Source organism: Lycorma delicatula, chromosome 1, assembly GCF_047948215.1.
Source record: "Lycorma delicatula isolate Av1 chromosome 1, ASM4794821v1, whole genome shotgun sequence".
In the NCBI taxonomy this organism is placed as follows: Eukaryota; Metazoa; Arthropoda; class Insecta; order Hemiptera; family Fulgoridae; genus Lycorma; species Lycorma delicatula.
This window is the reverse complement of record NC_134455.1, coordinates 372,231,875-372,250,393: the sequence shown is the minus strand read 5'-3', so window position 1 is coordinate 372,250,393 and position 18,519 is coordinate 372,231,875. Positions and strand designations below refer to the sequence as shown.

Sequence of the window (18,519 nt, the reverse complement as noted above, 5' to 3'; positions counted from 1 at the left end):
ACATCAAGTTTTCTGATACATTCAGGCTTGTACCGGGGACAAACATAGAGGCCATGGTTCACAGTGTCATCAACCATACAATCCGGGCAAAGGCCTGAATCAACCAAACCAAGCCTAGCCAGTCTTTCCCTAAAGGCACCATGTCCTGACGGAAATTCCGTAATATACCAATAGGGGAAAACCCACCTAATCGCTCACAAACCTGTCGCATCCAGGAATGTACCATGCACATAACGACAAATTTAAGATTCATTCTACCCAACTTCCCAGATTCGAAACCTTGGTCTGCAATCTCATGCATATCCCCTGGGGTAAGAATGCCTTCCTTCTTAGAAACATAATGCTTTCTATGTTCTGTAGCTAGGATATCGATGGTATCATGCCAGCGATCACAAACACTGCCTCTCGCAAGACAGTTCTGTAGCCTCTGACAACTACTAGCAAAAGATGATACTGGGCTTGTAATAGAATATCCTTATAACTCTGAAATTTCATACAATGGCCTCACATACTAATTGCAACGTTATGGCTTCACAGAAACCTTTGTAAAGAATCCACATGATATGGAAATTCAACCACCAGTAGGGATGGATGACTCTACACCAAAGAAAGCGTCAATTGCCTTCCTTGCGACGAACTGAAAGTGCTTCTTGAATCGAAGATTCTCATCAAGGATTACACCAGATACTTCTGAATGGTAACATACATAATGGGAAGGCCGCCCATTTAGACTCACGCATGTTTCAGCTAAATGGCCTTTCAGAAGCATCATAGTGGTCTTCCCTGCACTGAAGACTCCACCACCTGAGAACCTTGCATTCCTGAGTTGCCCTGAACTCTTATCTCATTCCACAAGTTTCCCTCAACCAGCAGTAACCCATCATCGGCATAAGTGATGATGCGACAGCCATTGGACAACCTCAACCGCATCGGAGAGTTGAATTCGACAATCCAGATGAGGGGACCTAAAACACTGCCCTGCAAACAACCTTTTGACAGGATCTTTCTTACTTCTAAGCCATCACAACGGATGACGGCCCTGTTGCTGAAATAGCTTGAAAGTCTTTATTTCATTTTGTGTGCTGCCACGCTTCTGCAGTTGAAACAATGCTGAGGGCCACCACAAGTTATTGGAGGCCCCAGATATGTCCAAAAAGACACCAAACACATACTTGCATTCTATGGCTGAAGCTATATCCATCATCCTCAGAATAGCATCCTTTGTGCCCTTGCCAGGGCTACTAGAACTGCAACCAAGTCAACAGGTACTTGACGAAGTAACAGGTTAGTTGACGCTTCCAACATCATCAGAGAGAGGATGGTGGACTCTTCTACCATCCTCTTCAAGCAGTAAGCCGACTAAAAGTTTTCAAGAGATGAGATTTTTACCCAGGATAGGGTAGGTCATAACTGTTAAAAAATCTCGTGACCAGCTTGAAAAGTATATATGCTAGAACAGAAATTGCTTTTTCTTCAGAAATTAAACATCTACCTAAGAAAAGATAAATTGTTCATAAAAGAACAACATTGACTCACCAGAATTGTGTGGTATGTGGAAGCATGCAGTTGAACCACAAAGCGTACAGTCAGACTAGCATTATTATTGTTAGTACTTTATTGAATTTATTAGTATTCATTAGCCCTCAAAGCGGTGAATATATCACTTTTAAAATGCCGAATAATTTTGCACAATATATAGTCTTTTTCCTAAACTTATGGTATTTTAATGATATTTACCCTAAATCAGGCCTATTACTCACACATACCAAATTAAACAGAAAATCTCAAAGAATATTGCTAAGTTAATATTTTTGGTCATTAATGTAAAGTAATAATTTAGTAAAATAAAAAAGTGAGAAATATAATCTTGAAGAGGGAAATCTGTTTTTTTACTGCACACATTTCTCAAATAAGTGAATAATTACACTTATTCTGAGATGTATATGTAATAGAAAATTTTATTCTAAGAAAAACTTTTTGTTTCATTATTTTACATGCAGTAGAAATGAAAGTATGAAAAAAAGTATAATGTAAATACACTCATTGAAAATGGCTAGTTCCTTCTTCTCACTGAGAAAATTTATTTTAACATAAGTCTCATTATTTACACAGTAATGTGTAAATGTAAATGTCTAACTCTAAATAATCATTATAACACTATTTACACATCAAAAAGCCCAGTTTGTAGAATAATTTTAATTTTTATGTCTTTTCCTTTTATCTGATCTACAATAGTGGTCAAGTTGTGACCATCAATTTATATGAATCCCCAAATTACGTCCTGGACACCAGTAAGATGATCTTCCCTGCTTTTTTGTATGGCCAAAAACTCCACACATCCTTTCCTGTCTTCTAGATAGATGGGTTAGAACACGTTCAGATGATGCTATACTGGAAGTGGAAGGTCTATCAAGTTTCATGTAAAGTGACTCAACTATTGAAATTATGAATTTTTCTCTTGACATGATTTGGTCAGAGTTTTATTTATTTATGATACATGAATTCAGAATTGACATATCTAAAATAATAAAAAGATCTTCCAAAACTTGCAAGTGGCTCGGTTGCAAGATAAATGGTTAACATATTTATCTTTTACATCCACCCTTCCCATGAATTGATTGTACCAGTGAATCAGATACGGTATGTGTGTCTAGGGTTTCCACTTTTTGATAGCTTATCTACAGTTGCAGCATTGAAAGCTGTAGATAAGGCATAAACTGGCTTCTATGTCTTTTTTTCTTTGAAGCCAGCATGCAGTATTTTGCCTTTTCTGAAATATTTTATTTATTTTTCCTTGAATTTATGTCGCCAATTCCTGGGGTAGGTATTTTGAAATTTTATTGATTGTACCAGGTAGAAAAGTGTCATTTTCAATAAGATCTACTAAAGGTATCTTAGTATAGAAATTATCTGTGTATAATTGAAATTTTTTTTTGTAAAAGGTTACATGATTATAACAGCTTTTTTACTATGGCATGAGTAAATGGAACAGACTCATATCCAAGTACATAGAAGTTTTTACCATATATAATTCAGTATGGTGGATATAGCCAGTACTACTATCATATAACTCAAATTTTTTAATCCCAAATCATGCAAGACATTTATTGGCCAAGTACACTATATAGACCAACTCATTTTTCAGTGACTAGTCAATGAATATGTTTTGGCTGGGCTTATAATTTTCTTTAAATTTGGAGTTCATAAAATTTAAGAAGTATCGTAGTTTTTGAAAAGGATCATAAGTTGGATCAGTACTTGGTGTATTTGCTTTAGAATCAATATGCATGAAATGGCTAATCAATTCTCATTTCATCAGGGACATTGTTTTACTAAAGAAGGGTATGTGTTGAGATGATCAAGTATCCCAGCAGGATTTGTGGTTTTTCCTAACAATCAATCCCATGTTTATATACAAACCATAAAGTTTTCGTTGTTGCTGAGTTACCATCAACTCACTTGTGTAGTCTGCTGAATTTATGCCTTAAGCCACTCTTGTTTTTCAGCAGCTACATTCCTGGCATACTCATTAGCTTTGCAAACTAATTGCAGCCAAAGGTTTTCAGGGAAAAACAAAGAGAAATATTCTATTGGAGCATTCCTAGGAATAGGATTGGTAGGGGCACATTTCTAACAGAAAAAACATTGCTAGGATCTGAAGTCTCTTCATCTGAATGTATCTCAGTCCATGTGTAATACTAATCCCTGAAGGCCCTGGCTGAGAGTTATTTGGAGGCCCAGGTAGAGAAGCAGTATCTTCTGAATCCGACTCAGAAGAATTACTGTCAGACTCTGATACATAATCAGGGTCTTCAATATCAATGTCAGAGTCATTTTTCACTAATTTAAACATAATCTTCTATTGCACTATCCTGTAACCGTTTATCCCTGCCATGTTTTTATAATATAAACAGTGTTGTTATACACCTAAACAAGCCAAAAAAAAAAAAAAATTGTTAACACTAAAAATGGTGTAAAGCACAACTAAAATAGATGAAGATCAGACAACACAATATTACAGGTTATGAATACCACTGCAGAGTTTTATGTATGTTTTGTTCAAAATGTAGGTTTTATTTATAATACTTGGATCACATAATATACTTTTATGAGACTTTTTTATCAGAAATTCTTACTATAACTAGCAATAAACAAGATATTTTAAACATAAACACAAGGACAAACTGCAAACACAACACACCATTGTAAACAACGATAGCTAACACACAAATGCTACCTCGATTTTCATTGCTGTAGAAAATAGCTAAAGTGCTCCCAATGGAAATAAAGTATATTATGAGAAAAATAGAAATTTTATGTTTAAAATGATAGTACAGTTAAGAAGATTGGTCAACCTGTTAATTCAAAACATGAGCTGAATCATCTGTCAGCAAAATCGACAGTTGCAATTTATAAGCCATAGGCCATATATCTGTCGATTTAATCGACACTTAACGCTTCGAGGGTTAAAAAATATCAAAGCCAAAAATATATTTTAAAATTTTTTCTCATTATTATTGAATAAGATTACTTATTAATTGAATTACTTATTAGAAAATTGATCTTTATTATTTGCTAATTATTATCAGGATTGGGTTAATTGCATTAAATTAATTGATACTTTATTTGAACCTTGCTTTTAATTCTAAAAAGAATCCTTACTCGCTGCTAGGGATAGTGTTATTGTTTCTCAATAAAGATAACAATAAACAGTTTTAAGAAGTTCACCTTTATTATATGTTTGAAATGAACATATAATTTAAATTATAATTTTTTTGTTATTCAGTAGGTTAAATACTATATTATTATTCTTAAAGGTTGATGTTTTGCTCTCTTTTGTTGGTTTTTGAGAATGTGTATCCTGTGTATATTTTGTATTTTGAAATTAATTTTTTTAAAAGTAGTTGACAAACATTAAAACCAAATTTGTTACTTAATATGTAACCCATTTCCCATCGTTGATATGCCGTATATGGCAGTAGGTTGAATGGATTCTTTACATGCTGACATGCTTGACTGCTTATATAAATATTTTTGGTATTGATTGTTTTTTCATGTAAAATAAAGAATTGTTTTTATGTTAGGGGAGGATTCCAAGGTGACCCATCATCAGCACTGCTTGAAATGTTGGATCCAGAACAAAATGCCAATTTCCTTGATCATTATTTGGATGTACCAACAGATTTGTCAAAGGTAATTCTCATTTTGTAATTAGTATATTTTATTTTTTCATACATTTTTATTATTAATATAATTATTATTATATTACTTTGATTAAAATAGTTTTCTTTTGTTCCCTATACTTTTCATTACTTACTAAGATTTTAATCTCAAAATCTTTCTTTTTTTGTCTTTCTCCTCTTCCATTTTCTGTATACGTGTCTTACTTGTTATAAATTTAATTCATTGCCTTTCTAGTCCTGCATATTTTTTTTCATTCTATCCAGTCCTTGATATAGAGAATTTTTGGAAATTTCTGCTAAACTTCATAGGATATTATTCTGATTAAAATAATGAAAAACATTCATATGTTATGGGCCCAGAAATGTATTTTCATGAGTATCTAAAAATTTCAATCTGATACAATGCTAAAATTACACTATACAGAATTTTTTTTAACAAATTATGGGGCAAAATTAGTTAGTGGTTTTATAATTTTTTCGTATGAAAAATTAAAAGATTCCATAACTATATATTTTTTTTTTAGATTAGTGTAAATTTTCTTTAATTTCCAATGAACAAATAAAAATGTTTAACAAAATGTGTAGCAGATTTAATTCTTGGAAAATTTATGTAAGTAAAATCAATTGAAAACAAACACCGTTGAGAAATTTTACTTTTATTTATAGTAAAATAGTTTAAACATGCCAGAAAAATGGTAAAATTTTAAACCAAACAGAACTCTTTTTGGTAAAAAAATTTTTTATAGTAAAATTAACTATTGAAAATAGATAAATAATTGCTAGGTAGATAAATAATGGTACCTCCCAGTTACAGGTCCCTCCCTAAGATTACAGTTGAAAACCAATTAATGGTCTCATTGGTGAAAGAGAAAGAAATTGGTCAGCAGAGAAAGCATAGAAACCTACAAATAACACCTGTAAATATTTACAGGTGTTATTTGGAGGCAGTAAGATCGCAGTCTTACCACCATACTTAACCTACACAGCGCTCATATTCTCCTGGCCTCTACCTGGGGGTTATATGTTTGGCAAGGTCTGGAGGAACTCTTGAATAGGGAAGGAATTTTCAAAACAGTATACCTAAAATATCAAAACGTAAAGATAAATGGATATTGGAAGCAACAATGACAGCAAAAATTAATATTCTGGGATCACCAGAAAAGGAATAGAACAGATTAAAAAAAAATTGTATTGGTACTTGTACTTTTAGTAAAAAAACTTAAATGGTAGTTATACGTTGTTAAGAAATTTTGTAACATTTAATCATTCAAAAATTACTAATACCTTCAACATAAAAAGGATATCCATAAGTGCACATGATCAGTGAGAAAGCTAAAATCTGTTCTATATTGTATCATTTTTAATCAACTACTGTCAAAACATTTCCAGGATATAGGAATTGTAGAGTAAAATAGAGATTTCACATACCAATTTTTTCTGGTTGGAGAAGTTTATCTGTTTGCCAGCTGAAAGAAAATACATGTTCAACTAAAGATAATGCTGATAGAGAAAAGTTTTCTTCACTTCAAGATTATAGCACTCAAACTCTTTTATTAGAATCATTTAACAGAGAAATTGGCGAAGAGATATTGATATGAAGGGTGTGTATATATATATATATATAAAAAGACAGAGCATTGGTACAAGGAATAAATTCCAAAAGCAGAAAAAATTGAAGAGCTCTAAAGGAATGTTCTAGAAAAGACCATATAAAAAATGAAGTCCAGGAAGGACTAGCCCATTGATGGCTAGTCCTATCATTAAACAACGTAAAGAACAAAAGAATAAATTTATTTTTTAAATGCCTCTCCACTGTTTGTCACTACAGGAGTAATATTGTGCCCTAAGAGAAAGAAGAGACAAAGCTCAACTTAGGAAAAGTGGTTGCTGGAACAGACCACTCTGTCTTGATCCATGAAAAATAAATAAAAGTTACATGCATACAATTTCTAAAATTATTCAGATCATTTTCTGTTACTGTTAATACAATACCCTGCTAAATCTAAAATTGCTTGGACAGCTCTCTTATGTCATATCAGGATTGTTTTATACAACTTCTGCAGAATTGGAAAATTCTCATAAATAATCTCATATTAGGAAATTTTTGCTTGATATTCATGAAGTACAGCCAATACTTTTCCATTATGAAATCCATAAACAAAAATTATGTTCACATATTCTTCATTAGCAAATTGATAAGGCTTTTGTAGGCTGTGATATGTACTCGTATGTATCATGCTTTATTCATTTCTACAAACTTACAATATTATTTAGATAAAGTACACAAAATCTTATTGTTGATCTGGTGATAATATTGCCAACTTATATAATAAAAATTTTCCCAAATTTAATTTCTAAATTCAATTTTGAATATAATGGTTACATTTTTTTAATTTATTTATTTAACTGTATTCAATTTTAAGATTGCTATTAAACTGACCTTTTATTTATTTATTTTTTCTTTTTGAGTAGTTAATCTAAAAGTTTTTTTTTGCATTATCAATATTTGATTTCATTAACATTATATCATTCTTTTATCTACTTTATGATTTGTTATGTTTGTAATGCAAGTCTGTTTCCAATTGAGCTTACTTATATAATTTTTTTCATAATTAAGTTAGAAAATACTGCTAGGGTCGTTCAATAAATCCTTAGAAAAAGATAGAAAACAAATTATTTTGTATATTTTTTTTTATTTTTCAACATAATCTTTTAACTCTATGCACTTTTCCAAGCGTTTCTCCAACTTTTTTAAGCTGTCCAAAAAATAGGATTTCAGAAGGTCCTCAAAATAAGCATCAGTTTTGGTGATTACCTCCATGTTTGACATGAACCGTTGCCTGCCGAGCCATTTTTTCAAGTTTGGAAATAAATAAAAAATCACTGGGAGCCGAATCCAGTGAATATGGTAGATATTGTAATAATTCTAACTTTAATTCCATAATTTTGGCCATCGAAGCTGCTCAGGTGTGCACCCGTGCATTGTCTTGATGGAAGAGGATCTTTTTTTTTCAAATGATGTTTTTTCTTGATCTCCGCTCAACCGGTGCAGTAACAACACATAATACTTTTTAGTGTTGGTCCTTTTACTAAGTAATCAGTATAGATGATACCACTGCATGCATCCCAAAAAACCGTGGCCATCACCATGCCGGTTAATTTCATCGTCTTCACCTTTTTTGGAGCCCATTCGCTTTCAAAAACTCACTGTTTTGACTGTTCCTTTGTCTCTGGAGTGTAGTAGTGTATCTGGGTTTTGTCAAAAGTTATGTATCAATGCAGAAACGTGTCAGGATTATGACGGAAAAGCACCAAAACTGCCCCAGAATTGACCACACAATTCCGTTTATTCTTCTCTGAGACAAACACGGCACCCATCTTGCCAAAAATTTTTTTAGCAGGAATCAGGGAGTAATGTTTTACTAGAAATAGTTTAAAAAGAAAATCCACCAGGTTGATCTAGTGGTGAATGCGTCTTCCCAAATCAGCTGATTTGGAAGTCGAGAGTTCCAGGGTTCAAGTCCTAGTAAAGTTATTTTTACACAAATTTGAATAGTAGATCGTGGATAACGGTGTTCTTTGGTTATTGGGTTTCAATTATCCACTCATCTCAGGAGTGCTCGAACTGAGACTGTACAAGACTACACTTCATTTACACTCATACATATCATCCTCATTCATCCTCTGAGTATTATCTGAAAGGTAATTACCGGAGGCTAAACAGGAAAAAGAAAAAAAGTTTAAAAACAAACAATTATTTTTAATACTTCAGATGTCATTTTGTTTTAATAATTTGTTTGTACATTTTATTCATCCTTTGTTATCAATTTTTCAACATCCTTGTCAATTATTTCATTTTAATATTTGTACTTTTTCGCATTTTATATTTTTCTGTTTGCTTTTGTTTTGGTATGATTATTATAAATAAATAATGCCAATTAACAAAATGTCTAATTGTTAATGTGTATTTTAATTGGTAAAGAAATTAAGTTTTTCTTCTTTGTTTTAACCATCCCTTATGATTTTTTAAAGCAATAATCATTATTTAGTTGAACTAGCCAAAAAGCTGACACATTATGGAGACAGTAGTTGAACTGATTATATAACTATATTTTTATTTCTCTTTTAATATGAATAAGTTTTGTTGACCCTTTAAACCCTAGGCATTGATATACTGTCGCCAAAGTATTCTACTAAAAACCCATGGCGCCAATAAATCGTCTCTATTAACTCCATCAAAAATACTAGGCAACAGTATATCGTCGCCAAGGGATTTTTGCTTTAAAACTGTTTATTTTTATATTTTTGTAAAAATAGTACGTGTTCTTTGCATTCCATATTACTCTTAATATATTACATTGGTAATTATTATCAAATATTTTATTACTCTTAAAAACTGCTGTAACAAAAGAAATATATATACTGTACGGAGCCGACATCTGATGTCAGCTATTGATTTGTTTACTGTGTAGTTTGCTAGTAGCTCGTTTGTGTGTTCTATTATTATTATTTTAATGCCAGTTCTCCTGTGTTATTTTGATGTGTATAGTGATTTTATTTGAATCTTTTTTGTATAGTTTTACTATTAGTTTTAACAACTATGGCTGAAAATATAGCCGACAGATTGAGTGAAATTGACCGACAGCTGGGTGCTACATTTACTAATAATGATGATGGATCATTGGCCTTAGAAATTTCAATTCTTTTTGATGATAACAATGCGGACCCCACATATATTCCTGAAAATGATTCAGAGTAATTTTTAAAATTTTGACACCTCAACAATAGCACTTACAGAAGATGAAAAATTAATTTTTTACCAATACCCTACAGTTTTGATGGTTAAAGCACTAGTATTTTTAAGATACCTCCTCAAAAATGTTTAGGTAAAAAATTTTTATCAAAATTTTAGGCTCAGGGTTGAAAGGGTTAAAGATGTCTTTGAGTATTGGAATTTTAAAATTAGTTCTTACTTGTCATTTTCAGAACATTTTAGATGTTATAGAATGGTTTTTTTCCTGTTTAGCTTCCGGGAACCACCGTCAGGTATTGAGTGATATGTATGAGTATAAGTGGTGTAGTCTTGTACAGTCTCAGGTTGACCATTTCTGAGATTTGTGGTTAATCGAAACCCAACCATCAAAGAACACCGGTATCCACGATCTAGTATTCAAATCGGCATAAAAGTAACTGCCTTTACTAGGATTTGAACTTTGGAACTCTCGACTTCGAAACCAGCTAATTTGTGAAGACATGTTCACCACTAGACCAACCTGGTGGGTGGTTATTGAATGTTATTGTAATTAAAACTACCTTACTCAGGACCAAACATACTATGTAATATATATTGTGCCAGTATCTGGATCAAATTTATATCAATTTTTATTATATTTTTTCAAAATTTTGTGTTACACCTGTCTTTTTTCTTCTTATTCAAATTTTTTTTTATATTTGGGACAGTTCATATTTCCCCTTCTTCCAGTCTGTACTACTTACTATCTTATATGGTATTTTAATGTTATTGAGCTAATCTTGTTATTAATATTTTTGTTTGTGTTGTGAACATTTTTATTGCTAACTTAGAGCAGTTAAAAAATAAAACAGCCAGCTACACTAGCACGCATAACTTAAACTTGCTAAAATACATTGATTATGGTTAATAAATAGCTACTGATCACTAAATGCTGAGATAATAGTCATATCTGTTGTGAATTGCATCCATCATTGTGTATTTTCAGTGTTATGTACAGGAATCAATTTTATTAGCTGATGTTTCTTCAACTTCTGAGATTTCTTCAGCCTTTTATTTTACAGTGTACTACTTCCAAGATGTTTCACCTATAGTAGAATTTCATAGGTTGTAAAGGGATATTATTTATCATTTTGTTTACCATGATCTTTGTTCTATTATTTTATTTGTTAATTTAAAATTTAGTTAAAAATTTATTTCAGTACTATATATAGTTAAAGGTATTTATAAATTTTGAAAGCAGATAAATAATTTTATAGATTTTATTTAACACTATATTAAATCAAGCTGTTTTATTTTAGGTGTTATTTATATGCACTGCAAATGTTGTTGACACAATACCCGAACCTCTAAGAGATCGTATGGAAATGATAGATGTATCAGGATATGTTGCAGAAGAAAAAATAGCCATAGCAAAGCAATATCTTATACCACAGGCAATGAAGGATTGTGGACTGAAAACTGATGAAGTGAGCAAGATTTCTTTATGAACATAAACTTTAGTTGTATTTAAATATGATTAATTTCACTGCATTATGATGCTTTTATCTTGATTAGTAATTCATTTTTCATTAACCAGATATCAAACTACAAATATTTTTAAGTTAAATATTATGTTTTATTATCACTTTTCAATGGTTTAATGTTTTAATTAGATGTAAGAAAAAAAAATGTTAATTTTTATTACTCAGATATCCTTTTACTCATTTTTTTTAAGAAAAGAATAAGATGTGAAGGGAAACTGAACATTTTTTAGCAAAAGAAATGTTGATGAAAAATTGTTATCTTGAGTTTAATTCCTTTCCAGAAATTAAACTCAAGATTTGCTATATAGTAGCCATGTACTTTGTATTGGAGCTTTCTTAATCTGCCCTGATATGTAAAAGTGCTCATGTCATGTACATTGCCTGGATTAGATTATTATTTTTTTTTTTTTTAAGAATATTACCCTTGATAGGGCCTTTATTTTAATCAAAACTCATCTTCTAGTGATAAATTTCTTATATTCATTGATAAGCAAAATTATCAAATACAATTTGTATGAGCAAATATTAGTGTATTAGTTATCCATTTTCTGACTGAAAAGAAGTTTTATCTTGCTCACTTCTTGTAGTAAAATAACAATTTTGAGTACAATTTTTACTACAATTGTAATTACATAATGAATTATGTAAAAAACATAATTTGAGTACTCGGTCTGTAGAAAGAAAATGGAGAGTGGTACTATCAAATAAAGAAGGGGAATCTAGAAAGAAACTTCTACAACTTCACCACTGAACAAGGTCTTTTGAGCAAACAAAATCAGATATAGGTAGAATAATTAGAATTATATAATGTCGTACTCCTTGTCCTATTAAAATATAGGAATCAATTTCAAAAATTCAAAATAAGATATAAAATTGTTTCAAAGAATTGCACAATAAAACAGAAAGTAACAAAGAGATTAAATAAAGAAAAACTTGAATCCAAAAACTCAATATCCATGGCAGGCAGTTTGTCTAGAGAGAAAACTGATACAGTTGAGATTGATTCTCAATATCAGACTGAAATTGAGAGGCTGCCTCTTTATTAGTATGCATTTATTTCAGAGCTGTGATGAAACAAATCCTACTGTTAGAGTGAACTACACTCCTACAATCCTACTGTATGAATGTGAATTTTGATGTTTAATAAACACTTCAATTTTATTCTATTTTTTTTAAATTGGACAAATACCACAAATTCCATTGTGGCATGTTATACCCTAAATGCTTGAGTGTTAGCACCTTAGTTAAAATAAGATCTTACCACACATTTGGTTAATTTTAAAAGAGTCCCTTTTGAAACACTTCATTACCACATTAGTACCTTGTTTGAATTTTAGAATCAGGTGACTGTAGAATTGTTCTGTATTCCGTATTTACATATTATTTAATATATATCAATTGAAAAAACATTAACTTCTCCATAATTTATGCACCCTTAATTAATACAGTTTCATATTTTTTGGCATAATTTATTGCCAAAGTCTTTATGTAGAATATAAAACATTTTGGTGGAATATCTGCAGTGGCAGCTCGTAGCTAAAATCAGTGGTGGTGCTGCTCCAGAAAATTTTTTCTGGGCTTTTTCAAGGCCATGGTTAAAGTTTTCTGTAAAATAAAAGACCGGAAAAAATGAATCAAATAGGATAATAATCTAATTCTACACTTATCACATTCAAGAATATGGTACACAGTTTTTAAGCACATTCTGCTTAAAAACCATATTCGGTTTAACCAAATAAATAAAATGTCCACTTAAAATCACTATAGTCCAACGATGCTTAATAGTTAAAAATATACTATAAATGTTATTATCAATCTTTATCAAGTCAATATGTTCAGGCAGAATTCTGCTCAAATGAATTTTGAGCACTTCCAAAAAGCTGATTTTCTGTTGTAATATTTTCCCAAAAACAAATTATCAATATCAAATGAAATTGAGAAATATCAGTTTTAGTCTAAATTTGCACTTCATATTTTTTTTGTTGTTTTTTGTTCAACTTGCTACACATTTGTAGATATATAGATGGAGTGTATATTTGTTGCCAATAAATAATAGATTTTTGGGAATCAGAATGGTAAGTAGTGATTGAAAGATTTAAGAAGACAGTATATTTAAATTTTGAAACCTAGTAATACAAATATTTTAACCAGACATAAATATCAATATACGAGGGTTATTTTTTTTTCAAGGTCCAATTGGTCACGAAATTAAAACCACAGTGAAAATAAAAAATTTGTTATTTGTAACAAGTACTTACATAGTTACGCTATTTCTCTACATAGTCGCCACTCCGATTTAGACATTTGTCGTAGTGTGGTACCAACTTTCCAATACCCTCATCATAGAACGGAGCCGCCTGTGTTTTCAGCCATGTTTCTACGCTGGTCTGGAGCTCGATGTCTGTGCCAAAATGTAGCCCTCCTAGTTCATGTTCCCGTTTCATGTGAGAAAAGAGGTGAAAATCGGATGGAGCCAAGTCCGAGCTTATGATGGGTGATCAAACATTTCCCAACGAAAACGCTGCAGGAGCTCCTTTGTTACAGCTGCAGTGTGTGGCCGAGCATTGTCATGGAGAAAGGCAATGCCTGATGACAACATTCCTCTCTGCTTATTCTGAATTGCCTTCGTAGTCATTGAAGAGTCACACAGTATGAGGCTGCAGTGATGGTCATGCCACGTTCCATGAATTCCACCAGGAGAACTCCATTCCGGTCCCAGAACACAGTAGCCATACACTTTCTGTTGGAGAAGGTTCACTTGAACTTCTTTGGTTTACTGGGAGAATGAGAATGCATCCACTGTTTGGATTGTTCTTTTGTTTCTTCAGTTTCAAAATGGACCCATGTCAAGTCCCCTGTGACAATTTTGTTCAAAAATCTTCTTCATTGTGGTAGCGCTGGAAAAACGTTAGGGAGGCGTACATTCTCATTGTTTTGTGATGGTCGGACAGCATCTTGGGAACCCATCTCACACACAGTTTGCGGTACTGAAGTCTCTCACTCACAATGGTATAGAGAGCTGACCTTGAAATTTCAGGAAACGAATCACTCAATACAGAAATTGTGAACCGATGATTTTCTTGAATTGCGTCATCCACTCGCTCAACGAGATCATCGGTTGATACTCGCTTCCTTCCCTGACCGCCTGCATCATGAACATCTGCACATCCTGCTTTAAAGTTCCTACACCATTGTCGCACTTTGCTGTCACTCATTGAAGTTTCACCGTACACATTACTTATTCGTCGATGAATTTCAGCTGCATTACACCCCTCAGCCTGAAGAAATCGAATTACCGCACGCTCTTCACACTTGGCGGGAGATGCTATTGTTGTAGACATGTTTACGTGCTACCTGCGTGTTCAGAACTAATTGAAGTGACGTGGCGTGATTGAAGGCCATACTAGAGACGCTGTGCAACACATATGCGCAAAGGTTCATCCGATTTTTGCGCGGGTTTTTATTTCATGACCGATTGGACCTTGAAAAAAAATAACCCTTGTATAATAAGAAGTTTTAACTAGCAGACAAATTGTTTTAATGGTAGAGTTGAGCAAATGCAAATAATGGGGTTATTGATTATTGGCTTGCACTTGTTCTCCATCTGTTGTGTTTTAACAAGTACAGAATCTTCAATTACATTGTGTCATGTTGTGTATATAATAATATGTTAATAATATCATAAAAAGGATTTTTAATTATCAGATAAATAATTTCTTATATTCTTCAGGATTCATGATCCTGAAATTACAATTGAAATCAATGTAGTATTTCATATTTAATGAAACATTTTTTAACTAAAATAATTTTATTATTTTACATATTTTGTTGATAGATATCTATTGAGGATGATTCTTTGAAGACTTTAATCAAGGCATATTGTCGAGAAAGTGGTGTAAGAAATCTTCAGAAACATATTGAAAAGGTAATAAATATTAATTGCTGATTAAGTGTTCAAAGTGTTAGTATTGAGTTAAAGGCTAGTAGAACATTGTCATTGATTTTATTTCACATGATTCAACACAAATTCTAACTCATATGTATCATTTAGTGGAGAGTTATACTAGCACCTATAATAATTATGTTTTTTTTCTACCTCAAGCACTCATTACTTTTTAATTACTGATTTTATTTCCAATTAATTAATGTATACTTCAAAGTAACACTACCCATTTACTTTAACAACTGTAGTTCTTATGAATTCACACAGTGTCCTCTGCTTCTTTGACTAGTCTCTCTCACTACTGTAATGTGTGTATTTACCACACTTTCCTTCTTTCAGCATAGCTCTACCTGGTCAATTGCAGTTCATGATCCATTTTAAATGGATTATTGTAATATTTAAGATAGTATCAAATGCTGCCGCTAGATGTCAAATAAATAATTAGGTGACACACTGTATTGGAATTCTTCATGTTTTATAATAATTTTAATATAATGAAGCATAAATCATAAACGTCATAAATCATTGATACAGTCATTTTTGTTGAGAAATAAGTTATATCATTTGCAAATAGTTTTGTTTCTCTCAACAATTTTTATTCCTGTTGGAAGGATTTGTTTTGTTTCTTTGTTTTAAATGGTACATTGAAATCGCTTTTCTTTCATGAAAAATATTTTGGTGGTAAGCTTGTTAAAAATATACTTGCTGCGCTATAATATGCAGACTCACTGCATAATTATAGTGTGCTAACTACATAATTACAGTATTAAATAATTGCTTTTTGCTAACTTGATTGGCAGTGACAAAAAAAAGTGGCTAGCAATAGAAAATTTGGAAAAGCAAAATGTTTTTAATATGTGCAACATCTCCCCATTAATTATATAGCTAACAATAAGTCATAGATGTCATCCAGTATTTGGAAAAGAATTTAAGCAACGAGATGAATTTCTCCAAAAAAAAAGAAAGATTTTACTATTAATTGATAATTGTCCAGCTCATCCTGTTAGCCAGTTTAACAAGTATAAAACTGGACTACTTGCTACTGAATTCTACATCTGTATGTACATTTGATAGATCAAGGAATCATTAAAAAAGGTTTCAATTCTTATTTCTACTAACTGGTAGATTTAGATTTAATTGAACAAATGCTAAAAACACATCACATAACACAGAGAACATCAGAATTATTGTACTCTATAGATTTCTTCTCTTTAGTGGCGTTTTAAATAATATAAATTAAATCCTGTTTTTCTAAAGAAAAAAAGGATTTATAGAATTTCTAGATCCTGAGAAAATTTCATTCGCTTCAATCAAGAAATCTCAGAATTTATTATCCATTTTCAAAAATTCATCTGTAAATTTGTATATACTGATGTAGTGAGTTCTAGAATTCTAAAGAATAATGAAATAATACAAAGCATTTCCAGTGTACACAAATTAGCAGTGATTCCAATCAGATGAGGATAATATACACCAAGAAAACGTTCATAAGGAAAGACAGTGTTTTGAATCTTTGATTTGAATTATTAGAATTTAGGTATTTAACCTTCCTAAAGAAGAATTCCCAGTAGCGAAGTAAATTAAGAAATAGATTCAGATGAATGATATTCACCAGAAGAATAACTTGGGACTTTTTTTTAAAACAGTTTATTGGTTTTCATATTCCTTGTTACACAGAAATTTAATATTCCTAGTTTGTACATTGCAATCTGTTCAACTAGTGAACTATAAGCAACCCCCATGGCTCAATGAAATGAGGATGATATACATGATGTAAATTAGGTGTAGTCTTGTACAAACTCAGGACAACTACTCCTGAAATGTATACTTAATTTAACCCCAACCACTAAAGAATACCGGTATCCAATGTATAGTATTCAAATCCATATAACGTTTACTAGGATTTGAACCTCAGAACTTTCAACTTTGAAAATTAACTGTTAAGTGATTTGTGACGACGAGTTTACCGACTAGACTAGCCTGGTGGGCCGAATTTGTACAATTTTTTTGTTCTTTCTCTAAAATATAAAATAAAATCCATCTTGTAGTTTAATTTAAATAATAAATATAAAAATTTGCAAAATATTATATTTATTTATTTTTTTCCTAAATTGTGACTATTATTAAGTCAACTGCAACATAGGCAAATTTTTAATCATAGATTTAGACAAGATTCAGTCATAGAAATTTTAAAACAGTTATTTTTTTTAAATGCATTATTGTAATTTTAAGAATGTTATTACAATAAAATTTTAAAGATAATACATAAGTTAACTAAATTTATTAATGTTTTGTTATTTCTGGTGAAAATTGGTTTAAATAAATTTATTACTATATATTATTTATTATTAAATGCTTATAAATTATTTTTTATTATTCTGGTAATAAATATACTGTTTTGTCTTTGTCCATGCATTTTCATTTAACCATATACCACATAATGGTTCTAAAACAAATAATGAATTTAGCAAACAAATTCACTTGGTTCTTTGAAATTTTTTATAACTATGTTTGACTGTATTCATTTTCCAAGTGGAAGTGGGGTAAAATAGGATTTTTTTAGCTAAAATATCTTTGTTATTTTTTTAAATACAGTGTTTGAGATTTAATATATAATGTTTTCAGATTATGAGAAAAGTGGCATTTAAAGTTGTAAAGAATGAAACCAGTTCAGTTAGCGTGAACCCATCAAATCTCCATGAATTTGTTGGAAAGCCAGTATTCACCCATGATAGACTATATACAGAGACACCCCCTGGTGTTGTAATGGGATTAGCATGGACTGCTATGGGTGGTTCTACTTTGTTTATAGAGACATCATTGCGCAGATTGCCAGTTAAAGGAGCCGAAAAGGATGGAGAAGGTAGTTTAGAACTTACTGGACATCTCGGGGATGTGATGAAAGAGAGTGCCAGAATATCTTTAATTGTTGCAAGATCTCAGTTGTTACGAATTGATCCAGAGAACCAGTTTCTACAACATAATCACTTGCATCTTCATGTACCTGAGGTAATATTTTATTATTATAATTATATAGAATCAATTACAGCACTTATTGTTGAGTAAAAAGTTTTATTAAATGTGAACATAACTTATTTATCAAAATTTTCAAAACTG

At 31.3% G+C, this 18,519-nt stretch overlaps 1 protein-coding gene across 2 annotated transcripts in view; it reads left to right on the top strand.

Annotated features, from left to right (window-relative positions):
* Lon (lon protease homolog, mitochondrial) overlaps positions 1-18,519 on the top strand; it is a 90,476-nt gene that overhangs the window by 63,145 nt on the left and 8,812 nt on the right. For both annotated transcript variants that reach the window (XM_075353685.1, XM_075353684.1), the window contains exons 10-13: positions 5,085-5,193; positions 11,235-11,402; positions 15,295-15,384; positions 18,028-18,411. In XM_075353685.1, the coding sequence (XP_075209800.1) occupies positions 5,085-5,193; positions 11,235-11,402; positions 15,295-15,384; positions 18,028-18,411 (751 nt within the window). The remainder of the gene's footprint in view (positions 1-5,084; positions 5,194-11,234; positions 11,403-15,294; positions 15,385-18,027; positions 18,412-18,519) is intronic.